Source organism: Spermophilus citellus (assembly GCF_964194105.1).
Source record: "Spermophilus citellus genome assembly, chromosome: 8".
In the NCBI taxonomy this organism is placed as follows: Eukaryota; Metazoa; Chordata; class Mammalia; order Rodentia; family Sciuridae; genus Spermophilus; species Spermophilus citellus.
In genome coordinates, this window is record NC_138189.1 from 1,976,975 (window position 1) to 1,989,001 (window position 12,027).

A 12,027-nucleotide genomic window follows, 5' to 3' on the forward strand; every position below is an offset into this window, starting at 1 on the left:
AAGCTCTGCCTGTAGCTTGCCTGGGTGAGGAGGGCCAGACAAGCAGATCATGAGTAGAGCTGCAGCATTCTCTCTGCAGCCTCAGCCACTAGGCCTGAGCATTCAGGTAGCCAGCAGCTATTCACATGAAAGGAACAGCAGAGAGGATATGGAGAGCTAGCTGCTTTCCCCTCTGCTGTCGGCACACAGAAAAGTCTGCTTCATGAGACTTCTGTTTAGACTGGAGTTTGCTGTGGCTTGTAGTACATCAGGAGCCAGGAGGTAAAATGGGGCTGGGACAGGGAGGTCAGCTGTAGCAGGCTCTTGAGCTGTGGCAGTGCAGAGGGATCCTTGCATAGAGGTCACTGTTCCTTGGGGGATCTACTTGACATGGGTTCTGTGCAGAACCATGAAAATTGACAGCAGGCTACAATTCTGGATCTGCCTCATGAACTCTGCTTAAACTGTTTCCCTTCAGTTTTGTGTTCCATTAATTCCAAGTAAATTTTTTGTGCTTTTTTTTTGTGGGGGGGAAGTGAGTATTATGGATTGAACTCAGGGGCACTTGACTACTGAGCCACATCCCCCATCCTATTTTGTATTTTATTTAGAGATAGGGTCTCAATGAGTTGTTTAGTGCCCTCACTTTTGCTGAGCTGGCTTTGAACTCCCAATCTTCCTTCCTTAGTCTCTGGAGCTGCTGGGATTTTGCTTTGTTTTGAAAAAAAGAAAGAAACTGCAAGAAGTAGTCCCTTGTGTAGTGAATTGCATTGTGGTAAGCTGCTTAAGGGTCACCTACAGAGAATACCCCAGGATAGCTGTGCATAGTAGTTTGTGGAGGGTAACAAGGTAAGAGAGAAGCAGTGAAACTCTGGTTTACTGGGGTGTCAGATCATCAGTATTCTGTAAAGGAAAATGGTGCGGGGCAGGGGGGAGTCTAGATTTGAGTCAGCTTTCTGTTATTATGACAAAGTGCTTGGAATAATTAACTCATAAGGATGAAAAGTTTGTGGCTCATGGTTTCAGAGGGTGTAGTTTATGGTCTGTTGACCCTGTTGCTTTTAGCCTGCAGAGGCACAGTCATGGCAGCCAGGAAGCAAAGAGAGAAGAGAAGGGGCTGTGGTCCCAGTATCCCCTTCGAGGAGAATGTACCCCTATGATCTAACTTCTCCCATTAGCCCCCACCTCCTCAAGGTTTTGTCACCTTCCACTGGTGCTACAGGCTGGCAAACAAGCCTTTAACAGATGAATGTTTACGGAACATCTACGATTCAGACTATGGGTAGATCTTATCATTGGGGCTCAAGGGAATGGTGGAAGGAAACTGATGAGGAGCTGGAGAGGGAGTGAGGTGCAGGAAGCAGGGCTATTGCAGCTGGTAACAGAGACAGGAGCACTGGGGCTCCTGGACCCAGGGAAGGGCCACTGCAGATGACAAGGGCCTCAAGGCTACCAAAGGAGCTACTTGTGAGAGGTGCATGGAAGGGCCCTGAATCCATAGGTCTCTCAGGAAGTGAAATTATGAAATAATATTACCTACCAAGTCTGTGTCCTGACAGCTTCAGTTATAGGAAAGTCATACTGTGTGAGGTCAAGGAACCCTCCAGGGCGTTGATGTTATGAAATAAACTCAGGACCTCTCTTGTCTTTTCCAAGGACCGATTCCTGCAGTGTCCTCATTTTATCTTTGACAAGGTTCATGTATTGGGGTAAAAGGGAGGCATGTTGCTGTGGATACTCTGGACTGTAGCAGGGCACATGCAGCACCTTTGGAACCTTCTACATGTAGACGGTTAGCTCACTGCAGGACAGCTGCCAAAGCGCGCCCAGATGGTACCTGCTGGCATTTGCTGTTGGCCTGGAGATAAATGTCTCAGGGCCCATTTCAGTGCTGTAGTAGTCATTGCAGTAACTGAGAAGCTGTTTCATCTCTGCCTTGCACCCTGGTGTGGAGATGCTATGATTCTTGGGGTAGGGAATGTGCAGAAGTGAGTTGGCAGAGATTTCAGGCCTGGTTGGACTAGAAGACCTTCAGGTCCCCTCCATTCTGAGATGTAAATCAAGGAACACACCTATTCCTGACAGTGGAGATGGTAATCTCTGTGCCTGCTGCTCAGTGCTCATCAGGGCTTTGCAGAACACTTTCTGGGGAGGCACTGTCTGCTAGGCTTGAGTGGCAAATGGAGACCCCCAGGTATGTGGGCAGTGCCTGTCCTGGTATAGAAATGGGGAGGCTGGCTTCTCAAGATTCCTGAGTCTGGGAGCTTCTCTGAGTGGGACTGCTACCTCCCTCTCTCCACACATTTGGCATTTCTCCTGCTATTCACTAGAGTTGGTTTCCCTCATGTTATATCTATATAAGCTTATGCAGTGGTAAATAACTATTAGGTGATTTCAGAAAATGGAATAATTAAATAGTAATTCAGATTAGAGAAGAGCATGGTGCCAGGCTCTGTGTGGATCACACCTTCACTGCTCTTGGGCTCTAGACATAGTTACCACAGCTGTGGGTGGCAGGAGGCTCCCCAAGGGCCCAGCCAGGCAGGCTTAGGGCTCCAGGCAGAATGGTTCACATCCTGTCCCCTGGTATACATTGGATGGGTGTGGTAGATTTATTTCTCCTGTTGGACCAGGCCTGAACAGGAAAAAGACCCAGGGTAACTCTCAGGAAGGGGGATGTTTCTTTTTTGCTATGACTGAAGAATACTTTAAGAGTAATAATTCCTAGAAGTGTTTGTTGCCTGCAGTTGGTTTCATTCACTAACATAATATACATTGCTATCATTGCTGTTCTAGTGAAAATGGAAATGTATGTAAAAATAGCAATGCTTTCTCTTGGGAGAAAAATACAGTATCACTTAAAAAGTAAAGCTGATGGGGCTGGGGTTGTGGCTCAGTGGTAGAGTGCTGGCCTAGCATGCACAGGACACTGGGTTCAATCCTCAGCACCATATAAATGTAAAATAAAAGATCTTGTGTCCACCGAAAAAAAGTAAAGCTGATATTGAATTTATTTCTTTAAAATTCTGTCTTTTTTTTGTACCAAGGATTAAGCCCAAGGGTGCTTAACCATTGAGCCACATCTCCAGCCCTTTTTATTTTATTTATTTATTTTGAGAGAGAGAGAATTTTAATATTTATTTTTTTCTAGTTTTCAGAGGACACAACATCTTTGTTTTTTTTTTTTTTTTTAAAGAGAGAGTGATAGAGGGAGAGAGAGAGAATTTTTTTTAATATTTATTTTTTAGTTATTGGTGGACACAACATCGTTGTTTGTATGTGGTGCTGAGGATCGAACCCGAGCCGCACGCATGCCAGGCGAGCACGCTACCGCTTGAGCCACATCCCCAGCCCCACATCTTTGTTTTTGTATGTGGTGCTGAGAATCGAACCTGGGCTGCACGCATGCCAGGCGAGTGTGCTACCGCTTGAGCCACATTCCCAGTCCTTTATTTTTTATTTTGAGACAGGGTCTCACTAAGTTGCTGAGACTGGCTTTGAACTTGTGATCCTCCTGCCTCAGCCTCCTGAGCCACTAGGATCACAGTTGTATGCCACCATTCCGCTCTGTCCTATCTTTTTTACAGAGAAAGAACATTGTCTCCACTAAAGCAGCCAGAAAATACATTCCTGTTTTTCACTCTCTACCAAAAATCATGAGAAATCAAGACGTTAAAATACAAATTTGAGAAATTGAGCCACTTTTAGTAGCATCCATGGAGTCATTGCAGAATGAGGGAAGTGACTTAAAATAATAGAAATGTATTTTGTCATAGTTCTGGAAGCCCAGACCCAGAAGTTCAAAATCAAGGTATCATCAGAGTCATGTTTTCTTCTGAACGCTGATGGTTGCAGGGATGGGGAAATCTTTCCTGCACTTCCCCCTCACAATGGCCCTAGGTGTCCTATCTAGTGACTGTGTTACTGCAGTCCCCTATGGAACCATTTAAATCTGTCATTTAATTTAAAGCCTATGAAATGGAGATTAGTTACTTCTCATCAGTAAGCATTTTAGAAATTTTATACTAATCCAAAGATTTCAAAATGTAGAGCACTTGTCAAATATTTGAGTCTTTATTCACAAAGAAACAGAATGCAAGGGGCAATTGACAGCTTTGAAATGTTATTTTGCTTTTTAAAATTCATGTTTTCTTTGTTTGATACATGTATACATAACCCTGCAGTTACCCAAGTTTTTCCCCCAACTAATTTTGACCTAGAGAATGTGAGGAGAGGACCAAAGAGTGGGTTTTATTGATGTTGTTTACCAATAAAATGGAGTGGCAAATGGAGACCCCCAGCTGACCTCCCTGTCCCAGCCCCATCTTACGTCCTGGCTCCTGATCTATTACAAGCACAGCAAACTACAGTCTAAACAGAAGTCTCATGAAGCAGACTCTTCTGTGTGCCAAATAACTCTTGAATTCTGAACTAATTACATACTTTCCTATCTTTATATATGAATACATCACCAGTGAAACTCCACATCATATACAACCACAAGAGTGAGATCCTAACTAGAATAAGTTGTACTCCAAGTATGTGTAATGTCAAAAAACACTCTACTGTCATGTATATCTAAAAAGAATGAATAAAATATGTATACATATGATCACCTTTCCTAATTTTTAGCTTTCTAATATCATTTTTCAAACTTGCAATAGTAATACATACTCTCCAAGAAAAATGCCTTTCTGAGATGGTTGTGGCTCAGTGGTAGAGCGCTTACCTAGCACATGTGAGCCACTGGGTTTGATCCCTAGCACCACATAAAAAACGAAATAAACAAAATAAAGGTTTTTGTTTTCTAATGCCTTTTCTAAAAACTGCAGGCATATATGTTGAAAAGGAAGGGTTGGCCCTTGATATTAAATCCTTCCATCTAAGAATCTGATCTCTCCTTATTTTTAGGTCTTTTTTTTTTATCCTGCATAGTCTGTGCATTTCTTACCAAGTTTATGCCATGGAGTTTCTTAGTTTTGGGTCCTGTGTTGTGAGTATGCTTTCTAACGTGTTCTTGGTGATGAACAGGAAGGCAGAGTTAGGGGCACCGTTCGTCTTACCAAAGTCCCTCAGTAGCTTCAGTAGTTTTTGAGTCAGTTGCTTTGAATTTTCTGGGAGATAATGATATCATCTTCAAATAATGATAGTTCTATCTCATTCTTTCTTGCATTTGAACTTTTTTTTGGCTTCAATTAGAACCTTCAGAGCAGGGTGAGTGAATATACTGGCAGAGGCACCCTTGGCCAGTCCTTGTGTGGGGGTTTTGAATGTCTCACGATGAATCACTGTTTGCCATTCAGACTTTTTTGGCACTTACTAGCAAATTCAAGAAGTTCACTTTATTTACTTGGGTTATTTTAAAAGAAAAAGAGTAATACATGTCAAATTTGATTTTATAGTTTTCCTATTTTTGTATGAATTTTAAGAGATTAGGTTTCCTAATTTTGAGGCATTCTTGGCATCCTTGAGATTAATCCTTATTAGATCATGATATTCTTCATTGTTAGACTTAACTTGCTGATGTTTTATTTAGGACTTTTTATTTATATTCTGAGGTGTTATGGAGTTGAGTTTTAGTTTTTGACACCTTGTCTGTTTTGTGAGAAGATCATGATAGCTTTATGGAACAATTTGAGAAACTGTATTTTTTTCAGTTTGCAGGAATAATTTGAATTTTCTATTTCATGAAGGATGTGATAGAACTTACCATAAAACTTTGGGGCCTGATTCATGTTTGCAGAGAGGAAGAACAAGTATAGATCTACTATTAGTCTATTTCAGGTTTTCTTCTTCTTGAATCACATTGCATTTTACCTATTGATTTTTGTGTAGAAAGTTACATACATTGTTTAGATGAAGGGTCTTGAGTACTTTTCTCCAGGCTGGGGAATTCATGGGAGTGATGGAGTGGGCCAGCTCAGGAGTGCTGCGGTTCTCATATCCACCATGTGTGCTTACACCTAGGCAGGCTCAGGGAGAGAGCACTTCTCCTTTCAGGTAGGAAATGGTCTGCCCTCTGCAGTAGGAGGCTCTGGGGAACTGTGCCTCTTGTAAAAAGAGCACTTGTGGGACTGAGGATATAGCTCAGTTGGTAGAGTGCTTGCCTTGTATACACAAGGCCCTGGGTTCAGTCCCCAGCACCACACACACACACACACACACACACACACACACACAAAAGCACTTGTGGCGATTTTGATTAAGTTGAATAAGATGCTGAAATGGGCTGCCTGATAATATATTTGTAATATTGTATCTGTTTTCTTTACATCTTGTATATATCATTTGAAAAAAATCTTCCCTTGAAAATACCCTGTGTAATTGCTGCTGGTACCAAGGTTTTTTGTTTGTTTGTTTTGTTTTTTTAACATCTGCTTTCTAGATGACAATGAAAACCAAACAGCGCATGTTAACGGAAGACTGGGAGATATTTAAACAAAGGCGATTCATTGAAGAACAGGTAAGTTTGTCCATATGAGAGGCAATTAAAGGAAGTTGGAAATCCTCTTTATAGAGTGAGTGGCATTTTGCACATTAGCTGCTCTGTTGCAACAGGACACCATTTGAGGACCACATGGGCAACATCTGCCAGTGTTAAACAGTGGTTTTAGCCTCAAGGTAAACCAATTTTATTTGCCTATTTCCTACATTCTGATTACTCTTTAAGGAAAGCCAGTGCTCATCGAGTGACTGATGTTGGTACGCAGCGGCCCTAGGAATTTTACAGATGACATTGCCCTGAGTCCCCATGCGTACCTGTGAGGCAGGTGTTGCTATCTCCAGATCACACATGAAGGGGTGACATGCTGCAGGCTAAGGCCATTTCTGAAATCACAGGGATTCAGCCCAGCTTTCCCCGGCAATGCCAGGAGCCAGACCGTCTGTAGTCTGCCCCCTCCCTCCTCTAGCAGGCTTGCCCTGCACCCTCTGCTGATGAGGTCTTTGGAGAGCTTGCAGTTGACCTTCCTGTGATTGGCCTCAGATCCCTCTGCTTTTGGAACTTCTTTCCCTAATCTCATTCATATGGCCACACCAACTATTCCTACTTCCTGGACTGTTTTCTTAGTCTCCTTTATGAGCTTAATGCCCTTTAGTTCCCTGCTCCCTGCCCCCTATTCTGTGTATTAAATGGCCTTCTAGCCATCACCTGTCCATTTGCCAAAGCTGGTCCAGAACTCCTTCTCCTTTGATACTCAGATGCTTCCTAGTCAATTGGAAGGAAGCTTCCAGGTCCAAGCCTCTTCCTCCAACACCACATACCAGTCTCTCTTTCTATGGCTGCCTTCCTGGTACTTGACAGATAGAGGGTAAAGGTTGGGTATCTGCAGTAGCCTGCCTTCTGGATGTCTGTTATGAGGGCACGTGACAGTGTGCTTGCTGAAGACCAAAATATTTAGGAGGTTCTTGGTACCTGGGCCCTTGTGCAGCTCAGCTCCAGGTCTGCCGCTCCTGTATCCTGGTCCTGCCCACCTGAGGAAGCTGACCAAATTGATTTCTACATATTATCATAATTACTAGAAAATGTGATCCATGAAATGGAGAAAGGTTTCTGTGAAATTAAACAATTGTTTGATAATTTCCTCTAGTTAACCAATAAGAAAGCGGTTACTGGCGAGAACAACTTCACAGATACCATGAGGCACATGTTGTCATCACGACTGAGCATGCCTGACTGCCCCAACTGCAACTACAGGAGAAGGTGAGCTGGGCTGTCATGGGTGCAGCAGCCTGCAGCCCTCCTTGAACCAGGTGGAGGTCTGGAACCGACCTTCAGAGAACATGATGACCTTCTGTGTTGGCTGTCTTGGTAACTGTCCTTAATTCCCGATCAGATGTGCTTGCGATGACTGCAGCCTCTCACACATCCTCACTTGTGGTATCATGGACACCCCCGTCACTGATGACATCCACATTCACCAGCTACCACTCCAAGTGGATTCTGCTCCCGACTATCTCTCTGAGATGCGCCCACCTAGCGTGTCCTCAGCAAGCTCAGGGTCAGGCTCCAGCTCTCCCATCACAGTTCAGCAACATCCCAGACTCATCCTCACAGACAATGGCTCTGCACCAACTTTGTAAGTTGTAACTGTGTAATAAAGATTCAGAAATTTTAAGTATTCAATCGCAAGAAACAGTGATGTCTACAGAAGTATGAACATCATCATAATGCTTTTCATGAAAAAGACCTTGCATTGTTTTAAGCAACTTTTAAAACATGAAATCAGTTCAAAGTTTGACACTTATTTCATTACCTGAAAAAAAATGTTAAATTAACAAGTGCCAGTACAGTAAAAAACATGAAAAACATGTTGGTATGCAGGGAAGTGTCTCCTTGGCTCTGGCCCCTTCTCCTTATGCTCCCGGAGGGCGGTCAGCTGCCGTTCACTCGCTTCATTGTCAGCCCAGCGTTCATGCTTGCCTCATGTCTTGCTAAGAGTTCAAATGATCGCGTTAGCAAGCGATGGAAAGTTTGTCTTCTGTGTTCCACATAACTAGGTGTTCCTTTCATACTGGCAAGGCTGCCCTGCTGCTCTTGCTTGTTCACTTTGTGGTTGGCTGGTCCCAGATTCCTTCAGAGTTGTGACACTGTCATTTGTGAGGGCTTATGGAAGGGTGGTAATTACTTGAGTAGACCTAGACTTCCATTGCATGTGCATCATAGAGCATGCAGCCATCGTGAGCCCTGCAGAGATTCCAGTGCCAGGGATTATTGCCCCTGACCTCGGCTGTTCAGCCTTCCTCAGATTTCTCCGACTGGAGTCATACCTTTATCTCCTCTCTCTGGATTTCTCAAGGAAACTGAGAAGGGCATCTCAAGTCACATAATAAATGAGAAACCTTTCCTTTAGAGTCTTCCAGTTCTCAGTATGGACTCGTTCTTAAGCCCCAAATAATTCTTTTTCTTCCTTCTTTCCTTCCTTCCTCTGTGTGTGCGTGTGCATGCCTCTCTCTCCCCCTCTTCCCCCCTTTCTCTCTCTCTCTCTCTCTCTCTCTCTCTCTCTCTCTTTTCCCCTTGGTGGTACTGGTGAACTCAGAGGTGCTTTACCACTGAATTATACCCCCAGACCTTTCCTTTTTTCTTTTTCCTTTTTTCTTTTTTCTTTTGTTTTTAGTTGTAGTTGGACACAATACCTTTATTTTTATTTATTTATTTTTATGTGGTGTTGAGGATCGAACCCAGCACCTCGCACGTGCTAGGCGAGTGCTCTACCACTGAGCCATAACTCCAGCACTGCCGCCCCCCGCCCAAGCCCTTTTCTATGTTTTATTATGAGGCAGGTTCTAAGTTGTCTTGTGTTGGCCCTGATCTTAAAATCCTCCAACGTCAACCTCCCAAGTAGGTGGGATTATAGGTATACACCACTGCATCTGAATGTACCCCTTTAATTTTAAATAAAACAATTGTGTCTGGGCTTGGGAATGGTAGAAGGAATAGTTTTGTAGCAGGGCATCTCAAGTCACATAATAAATATAATATCCATTAGTCTGATTAAATGTTTGTGATTTCCTTAATATTTCTGCTTTTGGAGGTTTTCCCTTTCCATTCTTCCAGGTAGTAAAAATGCTGATCTTCTAGGTCTCTCCTCTCATATTCAGGTGACCAGGAGGTATTGGTAGTGAGTGATGCTTTACAGGACTCTGAACACAAGCAGTGATCTAAAGAAGGCTTCTGTGCACAGCAGGTGGCTCCTTATCCTCCTCTGCAGTACAGAGCCGCCTTTGACCTTGTCTGTTGTCTCAGTTGTAGTGATGATGAGGACGTTGCACCATTGTCAGCCAAGTTTGCTGATATTTATCCATTGAGTAACTACGACGATACCGAGGTGGTGGCCAACATGAATGGGATCCACAGTGAACTGAATGGTGGTGGGGAAAACATGGCCCTGAAAGATGAGGTATGAGCGTGATTACTTGTAACCACAATAGGTGGCATAATATGGTGGCCTAAGTTTAATTTTTGCATTATTCTGCTTTGAAAAGTGTAAGTTACAAAAGGCTGCGTTTTAAGTCCCCACAGGTGAGCAGCACCAGTAGTAGCTCTTCAGAAGCCGACGATGAAGAAGTGGATGGTGAAAGCAGTGGGGAGCCCCCAGGAGCTCCAAAGGAAGATGGGGCCCTGGGAAACGGGAGCCCCAGGACAGAGGAAAGTAAAGTGGACACTCCGCCCCCTTCTTACCCAGCCCAGCAGGTAGGGTTTCATGTTTCAGATTTTCTTTTTGTCATGAGTCTCTTAGTATATATTTTTCCCAAACATGGGCATTATTAACTGTGAAAGTATTCCATTTCAAGTTATTTCTGTGGCTCAGAATCAGAGAGAATCAAGACACACTTGTAAAACAGACAATTCATAATTTTTAAAAATCTTTTTAAAAAATATTTATTATTTTTTAGTTGTAGTTGGACACATTATCTTTATTTCATTCTTATGTGGTGCTGAGGATCGAACCCAGGGCCCCACACGTGCTAGGCGAGCACTCTACTCCTGAGCCATGACCCCAGCCCCCAGTTCCTATTTTAATTTTGTTTCCTTTGCTTGAATCTAATCATCATCTTCATTTTATAATGCTTCATGTTCGTTTCCTTTTTTTTTTTCTATATAGAAGCAAGGAGAGGCTATTTTTTTTTTTTAAGTTGTAGATAGACACAATATCTTTATTTTTATTTATTTTTATGTGGGGCTTGGGAGCGAACCCAGGGTCTCACGTGTGCCAGCAAGCGCTCTACCACTGAGCTACAACCCCAGTCCCCCAGTCCTTTTTTTGAGATGGGGCCTCACCAAGTTGCTTAGAGCCTCAGTGAGTTTACCAGGCTGACTTGGAACTTGAAATTCTCCTGCCTTAACCTCCTGAGACACTGAGATTACAAGTGTGCACCACTGTGCTTAGCCTAATAAATTCATTTTGATAGGTGATATAAATATATATAATTCAAATGAAAGACAATGTTAAAGGTATATACATTAAGAAATCTGGCCCTTACCTTCTTCCAACCCCATCCTGTCACATTTGCATACCAGTCCCTAGTCCCAGTAGATGATCGGTTTTATCTGTTTATTATGTGCATGTACAATATTTATTCTTCCTCTTTTTTGTGAGAAAGGCTGTCTAATAACACACACACAGTTCTGTACCTGTTTGCCTGACAGTGCATCCTGACAGATTATATCTCTGCAGAGCGTACTTTCTCATTCCCTTCTGCTGCCCTCACTTTCATAATGTGAACATGCTGTAGTTTCTGTTTTTCCTTTTTAGTTCTCTGTTGATGGGCACTTGTGCTGTTCATCCCGTCTTTGACCATTGCAAACTATTCATTGAGTAACCTTGTACATCTGACGTTGTGTACATAAGCAGATACAGCTCTAGGACTAGTCCAGCAGTGAACTGTGGGTAAGAACATCAGTGAGTGGGGTTGGGTAAGGCCACGGTGACCACCCAGACTCCAAAAAAGAGTGGCCCCACAGTTTTGTTGGATTGTTGCCAGTCTGATATATGGAAATGGTAACCCGTGGGGTTTCAGTTTTCATTTCCCTTTAATAGGTAAACCTTTCCTACATTTAAGGGCTATTTGTTTCCTTTTCTGTCCTATTACTGAGTTCTTCATATATTGGATATATATCCTTCATCAGATATGAGATTTGCACTGTTTCCTCATGGTCTATAATGTGTCTCTTTATTTTGTGTTTTTTTTTTTAATATTTATTATTGTTGTGTTTATTTTTAGCTGGACACAATACCTTTATTTTATTTTTATGTGATGTTGAGGATCGAACCCAGGGCCTCGCACGTGATAGGCAAGCGTTCTGCCACTGAGCCGCAACCCCAACTCAGTTTTAATAGTGTCTTTTGTAAAGCAGAAGCTTTGGGTTTAATTCATTCCAATTTATTAGTTTTTTTCTTTTCTGAACCATCCCTTTGATACATTGTCTAAGAAAACTTGGCCTAACACAAAACTGTAACTTATTTAGATGCTGCGATTCATTTGACTAATAAGAGTTTGCTTATGGTGTAAGGTTAAAGTCTGCATCTGTGTTTTTAAGTATATGGA

General features: G+C 42.7%; 1 protein-coding gene across 3 annotated transcripts in view; it reads left to right on the forward strand.

Moving 5' to 3' along the window:
* FAM193A (family with sequence similarity 193 member A) overlaps positions 1 to 12,027 on the forward strand; it is a 151,089-nt gene that overhangs the window by 91,488 nt on the left and 47,574 nt on the right. For all 3 annotated transcript variants that reach the window (XM_081304586.1, XM_081304587.1, XM_081304588.1), the window contains 5 exons: positions 6,365 to 6,442; positions 7,569 to 7,681; positions 7,815 to 8,057; positions 9,725 to 9,878; positions 9,992 to 10,171. In XM_081304586.1, coding sequence (XP_081160712.1) covers positions 6,365 to 6,442; positions 7,569 to 7,681; positions 7,815 to 8,057; positions 9,725 to 9,878; positions 9,992 to 10,171 — 768 coding nt within the window. The remainder of the gene's footprint in view (positions 1 to 6,364; positions 6,443 to 7,568; positions 7,682 to 7,814; positions 8,058 to 9,724; positions 9,879 to 9,991; positions 10,172 to 12,027) is intronic.